We start from the raw sequence: 20,689 nt of genomic DNA on the forward strand, positions 1-20,689 counted from the left end.
CTGCCGCTTGAGGTAGAGCCTCCACGGTGGCCAACAGCCAAGTCACACTGACTTTACCCAAGAAAATTGAACAAACTTTCCTTTGCTTCTTTCGTAAATGGGAAAAACAGAAAACTCTCCTCAACTGCGAACTCGAAAAACTTAGCTGCAATGAAAACCCATTTCTAATTCCCCATTTTAGCTATTCTGAATCCTCCTCTCCCCCTCTCCCCCTCTCCCCCTCTCCCCCCCCCCCCCTCTCTTTTCCTCACTAGAAAACTAACGTTGATGCCGGAGAAACTTTCAGACTAACGAAGAGCATTGGGACATGTCTTCACACACCGACAAGATGCACGGCAGAGCACTCACCAAACGCCCACAAGATGAAAATATATTGTAACTAGACACCTATCAACATCCTACATCCACATAACCCTGTTATGAACTATGTGACATAATTTGTCCCTATAGAGGTATAAAACTGCTCTCGAGTTGCAGTTCCTTGTATAGAGTGCAGATTTGCATATTATAATTATTAGAAAGCAGATTTCTCTGTGCTCTAGTATGTTTGATGCCATTTTCAAATTATAAAAAAGGTAGTGGGTTTGTTAGAATTTATACAAAGCACTCAATCTTACTTATCAAAAAAACAAAGCACTCAATCTTAGAAAGTCACGCCTCTAACCCCTAGACCAAGTTAATTTGATCATTAGTGCTTTGTTATTATACTTAAGTAGCCATTGATCTTACTGTTATACCTAATATATCAATTACATTGACACTTACATATACATCATACAACATACATATGATATGATTATATTTTATAGTATATGTATTTTTACCAACAGATAATTTTATTTTTTTTTATAAGTAATTGCAATTTATAAAAAAACGCGCAGAGGGGCGCAACCTTTATACATGGGAAGTATAGAAGAGAACCCCTAAAAGGGATGAACAGAGAATAAATTTAGAAAGTCTACATAAGTAAAAACACTCAAACTATAATGGGGCGCTATCCAAATATATAACGTATTGAGCAACCGCTTCCGTAGCTCCACCATAGATGTCTCTACATCTTCAAACAGCCGCGCATTTCGCTCCCTCCAAATACACCACAACAAGCACAGAGGAGCTAACCGCCAAGCCTCTTTAGCATGACCACACCCAATCGCCGCCCCCCAACTTCTCAACAACTCCAACACCGTTCGTGGCATAACCCACTCTACCCCAAATAAAATAAGAATGTAGCTCCAAAGATCCCGGGCAACTTCACAGTGAAGCAACAAGTGATCAATAGACTCCCCACTCTTCTTACATAAACAACACCACTCAATCACTATAACATTCCTCTTACGCAAGTTATCATGCGTCAATATTTTACCCAAAGCAGTTGACCATACGAAGAAAGCCACCATTGTTAGAGCCTTAACACGCCAAATATTCTTCCAGGGAAAAGATGGAAAAGATGGGCCATCTTTCCTAATAAGCTCTTCATAGAAGGATCTCACCTCAAATAAACCTTTTTTAGAGGGATTCCACACTAACTTGTCACCCTCTCCATGTCGAGCCAAAATGGAGTACAGTCGATCGAAGAAAGAAAGGACCATATTCATCTCCCAATCCTGGATTTGTCGCGTAAAGAGAACATTCCACTGAATTACACCATTATGAACAACCAAATTATCCGCCACCATTGCATCTTTGTTCCTTACTATATTAAAAAGAGCTGGAAAGCATTGCTTCAAGGAACTATTTCCACACCAACAATCATGCCAAAAACTAATATTTGATCCATTCCCACTTCAAAACGAACAAAATTGCGAAATTTCTCCCATCCCCTCCTCATATGTTTCCATACACCCACTCCAAAAGAACCCGAAACCTCTTTCGAGCACCACCCACCCTTTAAACTCTCAAATTTGGCATCAATCACCGATCGCCATAAAGCCTCTCTCTCCCTACCATATCTCCACAACCACTTACCCAAGAGTGATCGATTGAACTGGATGAAGTTGTGAGCTCCCAACCCACCTACATGCAAAGGAGTACAAATCTTGTTCCAATTCACTAGATGAAATTTGGCCTCGTCACCAATGCCACCCAAAAGAAAATCCTTTTGAATTTTATCAAGACGATTAGCCACCCTCACTGGAATAGGAAACAAAGATAAGTAAAATGTAGGAATATTGGAGAGCGTACTATTAATAAGAGTCAACCGGGCACCCTTCGACAAATACATCCGCTTCCAACCCGCCAACCTCCTTTCCATTTTTTCAATAACACCATTCCAAATAGAAGTGGACTTGTAAGAAGCCCCCAAAGGCAAAACCAAGTAAGTCATAGGCAAAGATGCAACCCGACATCCAAGAAGATTAGCCAACCTTCCGACATCCTCTACTTCACCAATTGGAACAATTTCTGATTTTCCTAAATTAATTCTCAAACCAGAAGCTGCCTCAAAGCATAAGATACATCTCAGATGTCGAATTTGTTCTTCTTGAGCACTGCAAAAGATCAATGTGTCATCAGCAAACAGAAGATGATTCACAACTAAGGCCTCGGAATCTCTGGAACCCACTGAAAACCCTGTCAAATTACCCTAATCCAATGCTGCAGTTAGCATCCAACTCAAAGCCTCCATAACCACCACAAACAACAAAGGAGAAAGAGGATCTCCTTGTCGCAAACCACGAGAGCTACTAAAAAAACCCGACGGGGTTCCATTTACAAGAATAGAAAATCTCACCATAGAAATTCAAAAACGTATCCAATCCCTCCATTTTTCCCCAAACCACATCTCTGCAACAAATAAAGCAGGAAATCCCAGTTCACATGATCATATGCCTTCTCCAAATCTAGCTTACACAGGAGTCCTGGGTCCCCCGATCGAATATGACTATCCACACATTCATTTGCAATAAGCACAGAGTCTAATATTTGTCGACCACCAATAAACGCATTCTGAGTGTTGGAGATAATCTTACCCAAAACGGATTTAAATCTGTTTGCAAGAACCTTTGAAATAATCTTGTAAATCCCCCTACCAAACTAATAGGGCGAAAATCTCTCACATCCATGCCACCAATCTTCTAAGGAATTAAAGAGACAAAAGTAGCATTCAAACTCTTTTCAAACTTGCCTCGAGCATGAAATTCTACAAAAATCCATAATGTCAGTTTTTAAAAAATCCCAACACTTCTGAAAGAAAGCCACAGTGAATCCGTCAGGACCCGGCGCCTTATCTCCATTCAAATCCCTGATTACCTCCCACACCTTCTCCTCAAACGCTCTTTCTAGCCAAATGCTCTCATCCGCATCAATGGATAAAAAAGATAGACCATCCACCCTAGGCCGCCAAGAACAATTCTCAAAGTACAGATTGTTGTAAAATTGAACTAAATGCTCCTTAATCTCCGCAGGATTCCTGAAAATTATACCGTTAATATTCAAAGAATCCACTTGATTGAATTTACGGTGTGAGTTGGCCACCCTGTGAAAAATATTTGTGTTCTTGTCCCCCTCCTTTAACCACAAAACTCTAGATTTTTGCCTCCAACTCATTTCCTCAAAAAGAAGAGTCTTCTCCAGCTCTTTCGACATATCTACCCTTCGAACTTTTTCATCCTCCTCTAGGCAACGGCATTCTTCAATTAACTCCAGCTCTCTAATACCCTCCAATAATTCTTTCTTCTTCTTCCCTATATCACCAAACACTTCTTCATTCCATTTCTTTTTTTTTTGATAAGTACGAGAAATATTATTAAAAAGCGCAAAGCGCAATCAAGTACACAGGAAGTATACAAGAAAGGCATCTAAGAGGAAGTAGAAAACAATACAAGGAAATCATTAAAACTAAACGTTAAAGGTACGAGGAACGCAGCCGACCAAGAGTACAAAGAATGAAAGAAAAAGGAAATGAGATCCTCAATGGTTCTTTCTTTGTCCTCAAACTGCCTATCATTGTGTTCCCTCCATAAGCACCACATAAGGCAACAAGGGACCATATTCCACACGACTGCACTCCAGGAGCGACCACCCGTCCACCAGCAAGCGAATAAATCTACCACCCGAAGAGGCATAACCCAAGACAGACTGAAGCGACTAAAAATGGCGTTCCACAGAACGCGTGCTACCTCACAATGGAGAAGAAGGTGATCCACTGACTCCCCATTCATTTTGCACATGCAACATCTATCAATCACAATGACCCACTTCTTCCTGAGATTGTCCAAAGTAAGGATCTTCCCTTGCACTGCCGTCCAAGCAAAGAAAGCCACTTTCAAAGGAACCTTGGTCCACCAAATACTTTTCCAAGAAAAATGAATAGCCTCTTTGCAAGCAAGAGCCTTATAGAAAGATCTAATATCAAATTTCCCTTTGTGAGAAGGAGACCACCATAGCTTATCCTCCCCATCATAATTCACTCTGGATGAGTACAACAAAGAGAAGAATGAGGCCAAAACATCCACCTCCCAGTCGTGGGCCGCTCGGAAAAAGCTAACATCCCACTGATAAGACCCACTCACCACAACCAAATGGTCTGCTACAAGAGCATCCTTGTCACGCGCAATGTCATACAAAACTGGGAAAGCTTCCTTAAGAGGCACCTCACCACACCACACATCATCCCAAAAACGGATCCTAGATCCATTTCCCAACAAGAGTTTGGTATGGTTGCAAAACGAACTCCATCCCTTCCTAATATTCTTCCAAAGCCCCACTCCGTGAGACCTAGGGGGATCTAAAGAACACCAACCATCCCGAGTAGATCCATACTTTGCATCCACAACAGATTTTCACCAAGCCTCTCTCTCATGGACATAGCGCCACAGCCACTTCCCTAAAAGAACCTTATTGAAAAACCTCAAATTCCTGATGCCCAAACCACCACTTGAAATAGGAGAACAAACCTTGGACTAATTAACCAGATGAAATTTAAATTCTTCACCTATGCCACCCCACAAGAAATCTCGATACAACTTCTCTATACGACTAGCAACACTAGAAGGAATAGGGAGTAGAGATAGAAAGTACGTAGGAAAATTAGAGAGAGTGCTTTTTATCAGGGTTACTCTGCCACCCTTCGACAAATACAATCGCTTCCAGCTAGCCAATCGTCTCTCGATCTTTCCAACTACCTCATCCCAGCTAGACTTAGCCTTAAAAAGGAGCCCCCAATGGAAGACCAAGGTACTTTAAAGGAAGAGAAGAGACTCCACAGCCCAAAATACCAGCAAGATCATCCATATTATCCACAATACCCACAGGAACCAAAACTGACTTATCCAAATTAATCTTCAAACCTGAAACAGCTTCAAAGGACAGTAATAACATACGAAGATAGAGAAGATGTTCAGGACTAGCCCCGCAGAAAACTAATGTATCGTCTGCGAATAAAAGGTGAGAAACATTAATCACTCCATTGCTTCTAGAGCCCACAGAGAAGCCAGAAAGAAAGCCCCTTTGAACAAAAATAGAGAACAGCTTACTAAAAGCCTCCATCACAATGACGAACAAAAGAGGCGACAGAGGATTACCCAGTCTAATACCACGAGAGCTGCTAAAAAAACCAAAAGGGGTGCCGTTCACCAAAACCGAGAAACGCACCGATGAAATACAATGCGCTATCCAAGAACACCATCTCTCCCCGAAGCCACATCTTCTCAACATATACAATAAGAAGTCCCAGTTAACATGATCATAAGCCTTCTCAATATCCAGTTTGCAGAGTAACCCAGGCTCGCCTGATTTGATGCGGCTATCCAAACACTCATTCGCTATAAGAACAGAATCAAGAATTTGCCTTCCTTTCACAAAAGCATTTTGGGGATTCGAGATAATCTTCACCACCACCCTTTTGAGTCTATTAGCAAGAACTTTAGCAATGATCTTGTAGACACCACTTACAAGACTAATAGGCCGAAAATCTTTAAGATCCATAGCCCCAAACTTGTTCGGAATTAAGGCTAAAAAAGTGGCATTAATGCTTTTGACAAACTTACTATGAGTGTGGAAGTCCTGGAATACCCCCATGAGATCAGTCTTGATCACCTCCCAACAATCTTGGAAGAACGCAAGAGTGAACCCATCAGGACCTGGAGCCTTATCACGATTCAAACCTTTAACCACCTCTAAGACCTCCCTCTCCTCAAAAGGAAGTACTAAGGAAGAGGCTTCACCCGCATCCAAATTGTCAAAAACATGGTTATCCAACCTAGGCCTCCAACTAAAAGGTTCTGCAAAAAGAGATTTATAAAATTGAGCAACATGATCCCTAATAACCTGCTGATCAGAAGAGATAGAACCATTGACAGAGAGTGACTCAATGGAATTGGATCTCCTATTTGAATTGGCTACTCGATGAAAGAATTTAGTGCATTTATCACCCTCTTTAAGCCAAAGAGCCCTAGACTTCTGTCTCCAGCTAATCTCCTCCTGTAAAATAGAATTCTCCAAATCTCTGATGACCCCACTTTTCCTTGCCTTTTCTTCATGAGTTAAACTACGTTGTTCCTCCAAACTATCAAGAGCACACAATTCTTCCATATGCATTTTCTTACGGAATTCCACATTACCAAACTCTTGATCGTTCCATCTTTTGAGATCAATCTTCAAGGCCTTAAGCTTTTGAGAAAAGATGAAGCTGGGCGAGCCTTGAAAGCGATAAGACTCCCACCATTGACGCACCCTATCCACAAACCCTTCAGCCTTTAGCCACATATTCTCGAACTTGAACGGTCTGGGACCCCAATGAACACCACCACAATCAAGAAGAATAGGAAAATGATCAGAACACAGTCTTGGAAGCCTTTTCTGAAGAGAACCTGGAAACTTGACTTCCCAATCTGGAGAAACAAAGCCATTCCATTTCTTCAAATCACACTTCAAAGCCTTCAACTTATTAGCCAAAATGAAACTTGGCAAACCAGAAAACTCATAAGACATCCACCACTTTTTAACCTGCTCAACAAAACCCTCGTATTTCAGCCACATGTTTTCAAACTTAAAATACCTGTTTCCCCCTCTTGTTGTCCCACAATCCAATAACAAAGGAAAATGATCGGAGAGAAGTCTTGTCAATCTCCTCTGTGACACTTCAGGAAAGCGTTCCTCCCACTCCGGAGAAACTAAGAACCTATCGATTCTAGACCAAATATGATCTTCCTGATTATTAGACCAAGTAAACTGGCCATCTTCAAGGGGTAGGTCCACCAAATTATGCATGAATATGAAGTCTGAAAACTCTTCCATAGCTGCAGAGAAGCTAGCACCACTAGATCTTTCACTAGGAAAACGAACCACATTAAAATCTCCCCCAATACACCAAGACATCTCCCACCAACTCATCAATCCAGCTAACTCAGCCCACAAATCCCTCCTTTCCCTGTCATCATTCAGACTATAAACCCCCCCAAAAGCCCAAACTACGTTATCTCCAGTGTTGCGCAAAGAACAAGCAACAGTGTATCTACCTATACACTCCTCCACTTTCTCCACCACCCTTCTATCCCACATTAACAAAATCTCACCTGACGCTCCATTGGCACCCAAGTAGCACCAATCAACATGATAGCAACCCCATAAACTTCGCACCACCTCCCTAGAGATAACAGCCATCTTTGTCTCCATCAAGCATACAATATCCGCCTTCCAAACCCTTATAAGCCCTCTAATCTCCAATCTTTTCTCAATCGCATTAAGCCATCTAACGTTCCACATTAATATTTTAGGCGTCATATAAGCGAGATGGACCCCTACCCTTATGCCTGCCTCTACCAGAATGATCCCCTTTCTTCTCATAGTTAATAGACCAAGCCAACCTATTTAATTCCCTCTGCCCTTTCACCCCTTGTGAAGGCGAATACTTGGTCTTAGGTTCAGCCAAAGAGAGGTCTCTGGCCGCTTCAATCTCCTCAAACAAAGCCAACAATCTGCCCTCGAAACAACCACAAGATAGCCCAATAATTGGATAAAACCTCTTAATTCTTTCCACCACCCATCTAGGCGACACCCTCTGCCCGTCTTCACCTTCCACAGCCAGTGGAGTAATAACTATCGGCTCATAACTCTCTAACTCCCCCTTACCATCCCTTACCTTGTCTTGAAGCAAGAGGCCTTCAAGACTGTGCTCTAGCAAAATCGAAGAACATTCTAGATGAGCTCCCTCCTCAGCCACCACGCCTTTAAAAGTAGACCCACTCTCCATTTTGTCTCATGTTCCTTCCCAGAGACATTTCTCCACTAGAGGTCCCACTGAAAATGCCTCTGAACCGATACCCACTTTACCTTCTTTTGTGGAAAAAATCACCAGCTCAAGACTACCTTCTTCTTGCCTCTGAGCCACTAAATCCACACCAAACCCAGAACTATCCAATCCAGCACACACCTGCGAACTAGATATCTGCGGAGCCATCAATAAACTTCCACCCTCTTCCGACAAAGCCATACCGACTCCATTTCCTTAAGTTATTTTGGAACTAGGCGCTCTTGCACTATCACTCCACTAGTCAATCATGCTTTTTTTTTGATAGGTAATAAGTAGGTTTTATTAAAAGCGTAAGGCGCCCCTCAATACACCGGCAGTATACAAGAGAACGCACCTAGCTAGAAAGAGAAAAACGAACAAGAAATTCATCAAAGGTAAACGACAACGGTGACACAAAAGCCACCGTCCAAAGATACAAAGTATGAAAAAAAGAAGCTAAAATTTCCTCCAATGATCTCTCCAAGTCCTCAAAACACCTATCATTTCTTTCCTTCCAAACACACCAGAGAATGCATGTTGGCACCATCTTCCAGATAACAGCACTCCTTTGCCTCCCAGCCGTCCACCAACACTCAAACAAGTCAAGGACTCTTAGAGGCATAACCCAAGACAGCCCAAAACGAGAAAAAATAGCACTCCACATAGCGTATGCAACATCGCAGTGAAGGAGAAGGTGATCCACTGATTCCCCGCTTCTCTTACACATGCAACATCTATCCACCACAATGATATGCCTCTTCTTGAGGTTATCCCCCGTTAGGATCTTGCCTAGAGCCGCAGACCAAGCGAAAAAAGCCGCCCGCGGAGGAGCCTGAGTCTGCCATACACTCTTCCACGGAAAGTGACTTCTCACATCGCAAGTCAGAGAGCTAAAGAAAGACCCTACCTTGAACAAACCTTTTTTGGAAGGGGTCCACCACAATTTGTCTTCACTGCCTCTATTAAGACTGACCGAGTGCAATACCTGGAAAAACGCAGCAAAGGTATCCACTTCCCAATCATGCGCTTCTCTAAAAAAGCACACGCTCCACTGATTGAAGCCCCCCACAGGCTCCACATTATCCGCAACTGAAGCATCCTTCGCACGAGCAATTCCAAATAACACAGGAAAAGCTTCCTTAAGAGTTGAGTTCCCACACCACAAATCATGCCAAAATTTTGTTCTAGCCCCACCTCCCACCTCAAATCTAGAGAATCCTACAAAATTCTCCCACCCTTTCCTGATGTTCTTCCATAACCCCACCCCAAAAGTACATGTAGGCTCTAGGGAGCACCAACCTCCCCATAGACTTCCAAACTTGGAATCCACCGCTATTCTCCACCAAGCATCCCTCTCAATCCCATAACGCCACAGCCATTTGCCTAATAGAGCCTTGTTAAACACCACCAGATTTCTAATACCCAACCCGCCTTCTGAAACTGGAGTGCACACTTTAGACCATTTCACCAAATGATACTTGAACTCATCACCAATTCCTCCCCAAAGGAAGTCTCGTTGTAGCTTCTCAATACGAGCACCTACACTTGCCGGGATAGGAAAAAGAGACAAAAAATACGTGGGCAAGTTGGAAAGAGTACTCTTGATTAGGGTAACTCTACCTCCCTTGGAAAGGTATAACCTTTTCCAGCTGGCCAACCGACGTTCAACCTTCTCAATAACACCATCCCAGATATGAATAGATTTGTAGGAAGCCCCCAACGGAAGGCCTAGATACTTCACCGGTAGATTAGCAACCCCACACCCTAGAATATCGGCAAGACCTTCCACTTGAACTACGTCTCCCACAGGGATTAAAGCTGACTTGGCCAAATTAACCTTCAAGCCCGAAGCAGCTTCAAATAGAAGAAAGAGGCTTCTAAGATAACGCAACTGAGCATGGCGAGCATTGCAAAAAATCAAAGTATCATCTGCAAATAACAAGTGTGAGAATGAAACATTACCCACACTAAATCCTTCGAGTAAGCCCCCCCCTACCGCAGCTGAAATCATTCGACTCAATGCCTCCATCACAAAAACAAATAACAAGGGTGAGAGAGGATCCCCTTGTCTCAATCCACGTGAACTGCTGAAAAATCCATTGGGAGAGCCATTAACCATCACTGAAAATCTCACAGAGGATATACAATGTTTTATCCAGGAGCACCATTTTTCTCCAAATCCACATCTCCTCAATACAAACAAGAGAAAATCCCAATTGACATGATCATAAGCTTTTTCCAAATCCATTTTGCACATGACTCCAGGCTCTCCAGATCTTAATCTACTATCCAGACATTCATTAGCAATAAGTATTGGGTCCAAAATTTGTCTCCCCTTGACAAAGGCGCTTTGAGATTTAGAAATAACCTTTTCCAGAACCGTCTTAAGCCTATTTGCAAGAACTTTGGCAATGATTTTGTAAACACCACCCACAAGACTAATAGGTCGAAAGTCTTTTAAATCGTTAGCACCTGGAATCTTCGGAATAAGAGAAATGAACGAAGTATTGAGGCTCTTTTCGAAAGAACCCCCGATAAAAAACTCCTGAAACACATCCATAATGTCCCCCCTCAAAACATCCCAACACTCTTTGAAGAAGGCCATAGAAAAGCCATCAGGACCTGGCGCCTTATCTCCTTCCATTGCTGAAACTACATTCCTGACCTCCTCCTCCTCAAAAGCTCTCTCCATCCAACTGGCCTCAGACTCTAGAATAGAATCAAAGGATATACCCTCAACCGAAGGCCTCCACCTGCACTGCTCCGTAAACAGCTTCTTATAGAACTTGACGATGTGCACACCGATTTCTGACTGATCAGAGGATATAGAGTCCCCTATCACTAAGGAGTTCAGAGAATTGTACCTTCTATTGGAATTGGCTATAGAATGAAAGAATTTAGTGCACTTATCCCCTTCCTTTAACCACAACATCCTAGATTTCTGCCTCCAACTCACCTCCTCCAAAAGAGCACACTTCTCTAGCTCCCTAACAGTCTCAGCCTTTCTCAAGATCTCTTCTTCCCCTAATGCCCTTCTTTCTTCAATAGCATCGAAAGCCTGAATACCTTCAGTCAGCTTCCTCTTGTTATGCTCTATGTTGCCAAACACCTCATCGTTCCATTTCTTCAAATCCTGCTTCAAAGCCTTCAGCTTACACGCTAGAACAAAGCTAGACGAACCTTGGAACGAGTAAGAATCCCACCATTGTTTCACCAAACCCACGAACCCTTCTTCCTTTAGCCACATGTTTTCAAACTTAAAAGGCCTTCTCCCTCTAGAAACATCGCCGCAATCCAGAAGTATCGGAAAATGATCCGAAAAAAGGCGAGAAAGCCTCTTTTGCGAAACCAAAGGAAACCGGGCTTCCCAATCATGTGACACTAGGAAGCGGTCAATCCTTGACCACATGGGAGGATCATGAGCAATCGACCAAGTAGAGGTGCCTCCAGCTAGGGGAAGATCTATAAGTCTATGGTCTGCAATAAAATCCGAAAACTCAGTCATAGCCGAGCAAAGACGAACATCACCAGATCTTTCACTCGGAAAGCGTGTAACATTGAAGTCTCCCCCTATACACCACGGCAGACTCCACCAACTACACAAACCAGCCAACTCATCCCAAAGACGTCTTCTATCGAACCCAGAATTCGGGCCATAAACCCCTGCAAAGGCCCATACAAAATTATCCGCAACGTTCTTGAATGAGACTGCGAGAGTGAATTCCCCCACACACTTCTCGACCATCTCCACCACCCTTGTGTCCCACATAATAAGAATGCCCCCAGAGGCCCCACTGGAGTCTAAAGAACACCAGTCAAAATGGTTGCATCTCCATAAGCTGCGCAAAACACTGCGAGAGAGACTTTTAAGCTTAGTTTCTTGAAAACAAATAACATCCGCCTTCCAATCTCTGAGCAAGTTACTAATCCTAAGTCGTTTTCTTCTCTTGTTCAGCCCCCTCACATTCCAAGAAAGGATTCTTGGCTTCATAACACAACTTGGTCCCCCCTTACCTTCCTGTTCCTGCGTCTGGAAGAAGCGCCTCTAGCATCGTAATTGACTGCACTTTTCAGATTCTTGACCTCCCTCTTACCTTTCTCCCCAATACTAGACCGCTCACCCATCGCTTCTGAACGTCGTTCCCCCTCCAGAAATGTTAAGAGTGCCAACAGTTGTAGCTTGTGACCTTCAAACGAAATTCCCACAATGGGATAAATTTCATTTGCACACTGAATAACCCAATCAGAATACCCCGAAAAGCCCCCTGATGTTGGAGAATATGAATGAAGGGGAGGCAGTGTACCCAAATCAGCAGCACCTCCCACCTCCTCCGCTACAGTCAACGCTCCTGCCCCCTCTCCAGCAATACTCAATTCCTTCCTACTTCCAGCTCCTTCAAGACCCCGAGTATCCTCCTGAACCTCAGCCAATTCAGAGCATCCGGAACAGACTGCAAGCTGCCTTGGCCGGTTCACATGAGGAGAGATCAGCGGACTCTTCAACCCGTTCTGCCAGGACACTGAAGAACCAACTCCAGCATCCGCAACGTCCAAGCCCAACGACCATGGCCCCGAAAATTTCACTCCTGTTGCCGGAAAACGCATCATCGGCGCCCTCTGAATCCTCTCAGCCCCGAAATCGGTCAAAGTGACCACCGGAAAATGCATCTCCGTCGCCCTCTGACTACTCTCAGCCCCGAAGTCGACCTGAGCTGCGACGTCCTCCGCCTCGACCACCGATTGGAGCAGCTTAGCACATACCGGTGTCGTTTGCTTCTGACCACCGGAGAGGAGAAGAGCTTCAGAGCGGTTCCCCTCAGGCCCGCTCACCGAGAAAGGGCTCCCTAACGGCCCGGACGGCCCGGACGGCCCAGATGACGTCGACGCTCCTAGGTCTACCGTCTTGCCTGTATCCGAGCCATCCAACCATAGGGCCGATCCACCACCGACTTGGCTCTCCGTAACAACGGCCTTTCCTTTGGTATCGGCCTTCTTCATCCACTTAGGCTTGGGCTTGGAGACGTCTTGACCGGCTTGTAAATTTCCTCCAGTAATGGGCTTGTGAGGCTTAGCCTGATCCCATCCCGTAAGCCCAATTTCAGCTGAGCCCAGCCTCTTCAAGCACTGGTCCACATCCTCTTTGAGCTTCAACAACGTCTCTTTCAGATTTGAGATTACGATACTTTCACCGAAATGTGGGATCGTGTCAGTATCCACCCTACCCTTGACAGTTTGCTTGTGCCAGTGTGCATCTTTTCCGTTGGACACCCTTCCTACCATTGGACATCCTTCCTGCGCAGAGACCGATGGTCCATGCCTGGTTGTAAAACTCTTCACCGTAGGGTAGGAATTCTTCATCATCTTCTCCCTTCTGACCGCCGGAACTGGAGCTGGAGCTAGCGAATGAACCGATACTGGATTCCTCTTCAATACCTCTGCAAAGGTCCTCTTTCCCCTCTCCGCCTGAACCACAGGCCGTGCCTTCCCCATAGTAGCTCCTTTTCTGAAAAACTCGTGCACCCAACGAAGGGCCGCGCCAAAGAGATCCCATCCTACACCTCTTCTTCCTTCTGGAACAAGAACCACCCCGCTTTTCCTTCGACCATCGTATTTTGAGCAATGATCCTTGGAAAGCCAGGGCGACCTTGATCCCAGAAGACCCGGGAGTCTTCCACCTCCACCAGTTCCTCAAAGATGCGAACCAACCACGCAATCTCGTCTCTATCCAGCAGAATAGACCTCAACTTTCCTCTGCAAGTCTCGCGTAATCTGGCCCCAGTCTCTCCTCCTACTACCACCAATTCAAAAAACTTGGATTCCACCTCCCAACTTCTGGTGCACGCCATGATAAAACACACCTAAAACTAATCTCTCAGCAAGATCATCTCCATTAGAAAACTAGAAATGATCTACCACGAACAGCTAACTCAAATAGTCGGAGATCTCATGCATCCGAATCATCTAAAAGTTCTCCATAATCAAGGTCTAGTTTGAACTTAGTAAGGACTTCCAGACTGTCCGTGAAGGAAAGGAATAGCTATGCATATATGCCGTACCAACCTTCCTACAGCTCCGAAAATTGGCCACCTAGATTATGTATAACTAGTGAAAACGTCCCACCACAATTCATTGCGTTAACTCATTGCCAGTCTTCCATCTTCTTCTTTTTCTACCCTTTTTTTAAGGACAAGTATCATTTGATCTTTCTTTTTCTTTTTTATTATAAGTATACATCATACAACATACATATGATATGATTATATTTTGCGGTATATGTATTTTTATCAACAGATAATATATCATATTAACATTTAGTTATTTCTCATGACACTCCAGAGGTGATCCTACTCTTGAGTTATTTTGGAACTGGGCGCTCTTGCACTATCACTCCACTAGTCAATCTCGCTACAGCTCCGAAAACTGGTCACCTAGATTATGTACACCTAGTGAAAACGTCCCACCACAGTTCATTGCATTAACTCATTGCTAGTCTTCCATCTTCTTCTTTTTCTACCCTGCTTTTTAAGGACAAGTATCATTTGATCTTTCTTTTTAATTTTTCTTTTTATAAGTATCATTTGATCTTTCTTTTCTAGTGCCAGGATGTTCATTTATCCTGATTGACACATATCACACAGAAAAAGTTACAGTGAGTTTAACTATATAGTAAAGTAAAAGTTTCTCTTTTGAAAGATGAGCACTGATGCAAAAAAATAAAATAAAATAAAAATCCACCAGCCTTCACAGATTTACAAAAAATAAAATAAAGACATCCACGGGTTCTATTTCCAGTAAAATATACTTCCAGTAGAAAGATAGAGTAGATGTAAAGATGATCCCATACCTCCTTTTACGCCTGGATTGTATTTTGTAATGCAAACATCTTCGAAGAAATGAAGGCTACAACAAAGAAAGTGCATTAGAAGGTAAAAGGATAGAGGGAATTCCTTTCAAAAGAGGAAACTTAGAATTTGAGAACCCAAATGATTTGCAAGCATAAGGTGGCAACATGTGAACGGCATTCAGAGATCAGCACTCAACATGTGATGGATAAGGTTGAGCCCTGACCAACATCAGTATCAAAATGATTTACTGTCTCGAATTTCCTAGAAGGGCCATATCCATAGTCTTTCAGTACTCAAGGTACACAAGAAAGAAGAAAACTCAGGTACTTATATAATATAAAGGTTCCAACTTTGATTCTGTTAAGTGCTATTAGTACATCAAAAGATGTGTCAAGCAAAAATGGGTCCATTTGGTAAAAAAACTTAAAATGCACTTTTTTTACTTTTTTGCTCAAAACTGCGTTTTGGGAAAAGCTTGAATATGAGGCTTTTTCTAAAAAACTCTTTTAGGCTTTTTCTAAAGACAAAAACTCTATTCCTCAACGCACTCCTAAACAGGCTCTTAGACATTCTTAGAGAACATAAATGAGTTAAAAATAACGGGCATGGATTCTGCAAGGAAATGCCAGATAGTACATTGTGTAAAGCACGGCAGCGAAGAATATTGTACAGCTCAACAGGCTTGCAATATGTTAAGAGACTCTCTTCGGCTGCAGTTGCCTCTTCTACCGACAAATGGACACAGGAATTTTGAAGGCACATCTTATCTACGCTTCCAAAATGCAAAAAGCTATCAGGATTCCTGTGCTGACAAGAGATGAAGTGTCAAAACCGGCATACACCATCTACTTATGAATTGCCAATGCATAATTCTAATAACAATAATCAAGATATCCTACGAAGACCCAATAATATTAAATTATAGATATTAATCAGGGAATATCAATAAAAATTTTGACTGAAAAATTATTATATCATACATATTTTCCGGTAGAAAAGTAAGGGATATAATGGTAGTGGGTTTAGGATTAGACTTTATGTTGGGTATTTTAGTTAGGTTAGTTAGTGAGTTGGACATTTCTGTTAGTTGGTTAGTGGGTTCTGAATGGGTCTATGTAAAGAGGCCCAGTTCAGAGGACGGGATATCAAAAAAGAAAATTCTCAAGTTAGTTATTTGTAATTGGAGGTCCAGCCACCTCGAATAGACTACCCTTTACACTTCAATAAAATTCGTTCACCGTTCATCAATTCCACCTATCCATTCATCTCATTCCAGTTTACAATTCATAAATACATTTGGTGTTTTGGGGGTGTACTGGGGTTTTTTCGATCTTTCTAATTAAGTGTTTTGGGATGATGTGTGGTGTGGTGAGGCGCCTCTCAAGGAAGCTTTCCCAGTTTTGTATGATATTGCACGTGACAAGGACGCTCTTGTAGCAGACCATTTGGTTGTGGTGAGTGGGTCTTATCAGTGGGATGTTAGCTTTTTCCGAGCGGCCCATGACTGGGAGGTGGATGTTTTGGCCTCTTTTTTCTCTTTGTTGTACTCTTCCAGAGCGAATTACGATGGGGAGGATAAGCTATGGTGGTCTCCTTCTCACAAAGAGAAATTTGATGTTAGATCTTTCTATAAGACTCTTGCTTGCAAAGAGGCTATTCATTTTCCTTGGAAAAGTATCTGGCGGACCAAGGTTCCTCTGAAAGTGGCTTTCTTCGCTTGGACGGCAGCGCATGGGAAGATCCCTACTTTGGACAATCTCAGGAAGAAGCGGGTCATAGTGATTGATAGATGTTGCATGTGCAAAATGAATGGGGAGTCAGTGGATCATCTTCTTCTCCATTGTGAGGTTGCTCGCGCTTTGTGGAACGCCATATTTAGTCGCTTCAGTTTGTCTTGGGTTATGCCTCTTCGGGTGGTAGATTTATTCGCTGGTTGGTGGACGGGTGGCCGCTCTCAGAGTGCAGTCGTGTGGAAGATGGTCCCTTGTTGCCTAATGTGGTGCTTATGGAGGGAACGCAATGATAGGCAGTTCGAGGACAAAGAAAGAACTACTGAGGATCTCATTTCCTTTTTCTTTCATTCTTTGTACTCTTGGTCGGCTGCGTTTCTCGCACCCTTATCGTTTAGCTTTAATGATTTCCTTGTATTGTTTTCTTCTTCCACTTAGATGCCTTTCTTGTATACTTCCTGTGTACTTGATTGCGCTTTGCGCTGTTTAATGATATTTCTCTTACTTATCAAAAAAAAAAAGTGTTTCCTTTTTGTATACTTTTTGTGCACTTAAAAGACGCCTTATGCTTTTAATAAAATTTGTCAATTACTTATCAAAATAACAATTCATAAATACATTTCATAAACAGAAAAATCCATTACAATAATTCTAACTATAACAATCAGGATATCTTACGGAGACCCAATAATACAACATCAATAGATAGATATGAATCAGGGAATATCAATAAAAACTTTGCCTGCCACAACAGCATATCTTATTCAAAAATCCAAAAAATTTACCAAAACTTAGCATCCAACAAACAATTTCAACATTCAGGAGCTGCTCCAGAACATCAAAGCTGTAATAACATAAATGGCGACAGTACTTTCATAATTGGTGAATCAAATTTCGACGCTACTCTCATAAATATTTTTCTTTTTTTTTGAATTATCAAGTTTAGAGATAGGCCTGAAACAATTAGAATTAGAATTAGAATTTGCTTTCTTTTAATGGGTTTATTAGATAATAGAGCCAAACTGCGCATAATTAGCACTGAAACAGAAATTTCCATTCACACACAGATGTACGTATGTATATAGATGAGGAGGCATACCCGAAGTGGCCGGAAGATTCTGATATTTCTGTTCAGAACGCCGGTGAGCCGGAGAGATAGTCGGTAGGTTACCTAACGAGAAAAGCTGAAAAGCATACCCTTTTCTTTTATTTTTGTATTTTCGCTTTTTTCAGTCCACCGAATTGTTTGTGTCGCTTGCCAACTGCCAAGTTTAATTCATTTCAAAACTTTCCTTCTTCTTCTTTTTCCTTTCGTGTTCGACTGGACAAATATAAAAAAGCTCCCCAAACAAACGGGTGATTTTAAAATAGCTCCCTAAACTTTTAAGTGTATTAAAGTGATAAATCAAACTACCGGCCTTTTGTATGATATTTCTTATAATACCCTTATCACGGGTCATATAAGTCATTAAAAAAATATTGAAAAAACTAAAAAATACAAAATATGAAGGGGTAGCTCGAGCCACCCCTTTGGGCCAATAGGAGTGGCCAGCCACCACCAATTTGACAATGGGGCGGCTAAGCCACCCAAGAGCCGAACTATGGTAGCCAAACCACTCCCAACCCCTAAAGCTCCTAAGGGTGGCCGGCCAAGTCCACTGGCTCAAAGAGGTGGCCCATTCGTATTGTTTTTTTTAGTTTATTAGTTTTTTAAAAAAATATATACATATTTTTATTTTTCCTTAATTTTTAAATTTAGTTTTCCGTTATTTTTTTAATGAGATATATGACACATGGCAAAGACATTATGGATTATACTAAAAGAGTAGCATTTTTGGCTCACTTCGGTAATTTGATAGGTCACTTTCGCACACTTAAAAATTCCGTGGGTTATTTTAAAATCAGTTGTTAGTTCATGGGGCTTTTTTATTTTATTTTTTCTTTAAAAAAAAAAAGAAAAGAAAAAAGAAACTCTCAAGCTACCACAGTACCACTCAAATGATAATATTCCCTTAACGTTTAGATTGAGACAATGAGAGGCGGAACTAAACTGGAGTGGAGGGGGGAAGAAAACTAAAAAAAATAAATAAATAAATAAAAATTAAGCCCAAGAAAAACAAGGTTTTTTAGATATTATAAAAATATAGATGTTGCGGTGAAAATAAGGGTTGAGCTAAATAATAGAGCCAGACTACGTACAAATAAGAATTTCAAAAGGGGGAGGGGGTATGAGCATCTTACCTCTAGAGAAAAATATTTTTGAAATTATATTGAAAAGGCGATAAAGCTTCGGCTTGGCAAATTAGGTGCTCAAGCATTTTGATTATTTCAGTAGAATGCAAAAGCATTAATGATGGCTTCTATTATGTGATGGATGTAGATGATGATTGTAGATTGAAAAATGTGTTTGGAGCTAATGCATGAAGTAGGACAGCTTATGAATTTGTTGGGGATGTCATTACGTTTGACACAACCTACTTGACCAATAAATATGACATGTCATTTGCTCATTTCGTAGATGTGAATCACCATGATGAGTCAATACTTTTGGGGGCAGGACTAATATCAAATGAGGATATAGAAACATTTGATTAGTTGTTTAGTACTTGGTTAGAGTGCATGAACGACAAAGCTCCAAGTGCAATTATAACATATCAGAATAGGTGTAACGAGTTGAATTTTTCGATTTGCTAACAAGCACAACTCAGTCACGTGATGGTCGTAAGCAAGCACTTCTTAGGCAGCCAACAACACCAACGGAGGTTAGAGAAGGATAATCGCAGCACACAAAGCTTTTACATGAGCAACATCTCCCAACCCTTTACACTCTCTATAACAATGAATGTGCATAGGAACGACAAGGGCCTTTACAACATTATGGCGCCCAGGTCTAACAACCAACAAGGCTTACAACAAGAACACAAAATACAAGCTTTCAAGCACATAGTGTTTCCTCACCAGCAGCTCTCTTACAAGACTCACCCAACCTACTATTCTGGAGCACCTATCAACTCCTTTTATAGGCAACTAGCAAGTCCCAGCTCCGGCAATGTGGGCAACCACCTGGCCTTTGCCCACACCATGTTGCAGCAAGATCACATCTCCTGCAACTCATCATTACAACTATAGAAGCTCAACAGTCTCAGCCATATGCAATCAGCCCAGCAGCCATGCCACATGTCCTTAGCATCTGGGCCTATTTCATTTCACCCAACTGCTTGCTTAGCTTCCCCAGCCATCCTTCAACATCTGCCAACCCATCCAACCATATGGGTCACACCCACAGGGGTAATTTGAATTCGGCCAACCACATGCTTGGGACACTGCCACAAGCCAGCAACATTTGAATTCGTCCAACCACATGCATGGGACACTACCACAAGTTAGCAGCACCATTTGAATTAGTCCAACCACAGTGTAGCTCATCATAAGCACTCAGACAAAGGTGCCCTGCCACCACGTGGCGACTGCCTGCAGCAGCTAAGAGACCAACCATCAACAAGGAACCCAAAAGGGCATGGGCCAAGCTACATCCCACACAGCATCCATGCTCACAAGGCCAAGCACTTTGACAGTGCTTGAGCCAACACCAAATGAGTCTATTAAACCTTCCAGCAACCTCAATCCGGCCCAATGCATGCCTCCCTCATGCCTAAGCATAGTGGCCAACAAGGGTGCAAGGCATCCCCTTGCTGCCACTATTGCGGCTGTGTCACGGTTGTGACAAACCACCCACACCACTTGAAGTCGATGACCTCGTCAATTAGGTAGCCAAATACTCCTGGACTTCCTCTTCAAATTTCCATAGGGTGGTATCTCTTTCCCATGTAGCTTCTGAAACGGGGAGACCCTTCCACTGAACCAGAAAATAGTTTCTCCAATTCTTC

General features: G+C 42.4%; 1 protein-coding gene across 3 annotated transcripts in view; it reads right to left on the minus strand.

The window, feature by feature from the left end:
- LOC133853803 (polycomb group protein EMBRYONIC FLOWER 2-like) overlaps nucleotides 1–18,112 on the minus strand; it is a 65,141-nt gene extending 47,029 nt beyond the window's left edge. The window contains exons 1-3 of one of the 3 annotated variants that reach the window (XM_062289832.1): nucleotides 17,902–18,112; nucleotides 15,709–15,874; nucleotides 15,072–15,127 (exon numbers count right to left, since the gene is read on the minus strand). In XM_062289832.1, the coding sequence (XP_062145816.1) occupies nucleotides 15,072–15,127; nucleotides 15,709–15,834 (182 nt within the window). In that variant the 5' untranslated portion in view covers nucleotides 15,835–15,874; nucleotides 17,902–18,112. Of the gene's footprint in view, nucleotides 1–15,071; nucleotides 15,128–15,708; nucleotides 15,880–17,901 lie in introns of all 3 variants that reach the window. The other 2 variants (XM_062289831.1, XM_062289833.1) reach the window with 2 other exon arrangements.
- Nucleotides 18,113–20,689: the final 2,577 nt, after the last annotated feature.

This window comes from Alnus glutinosa, chromosome 13 (genome assembly GCF_958979055.1).
Source record: "Alnus glutinosa chromosome 13, dhAlnGlut1.1, whole genome shotgun sequence".
Taxonomy (NCBI): domain Eukaryota; kingdom Viridiplantae; phylum Streptophyta; class Magnoliopsida; order Fagales; family Betulaceae; genus Alnus; species Alnus glutinosa.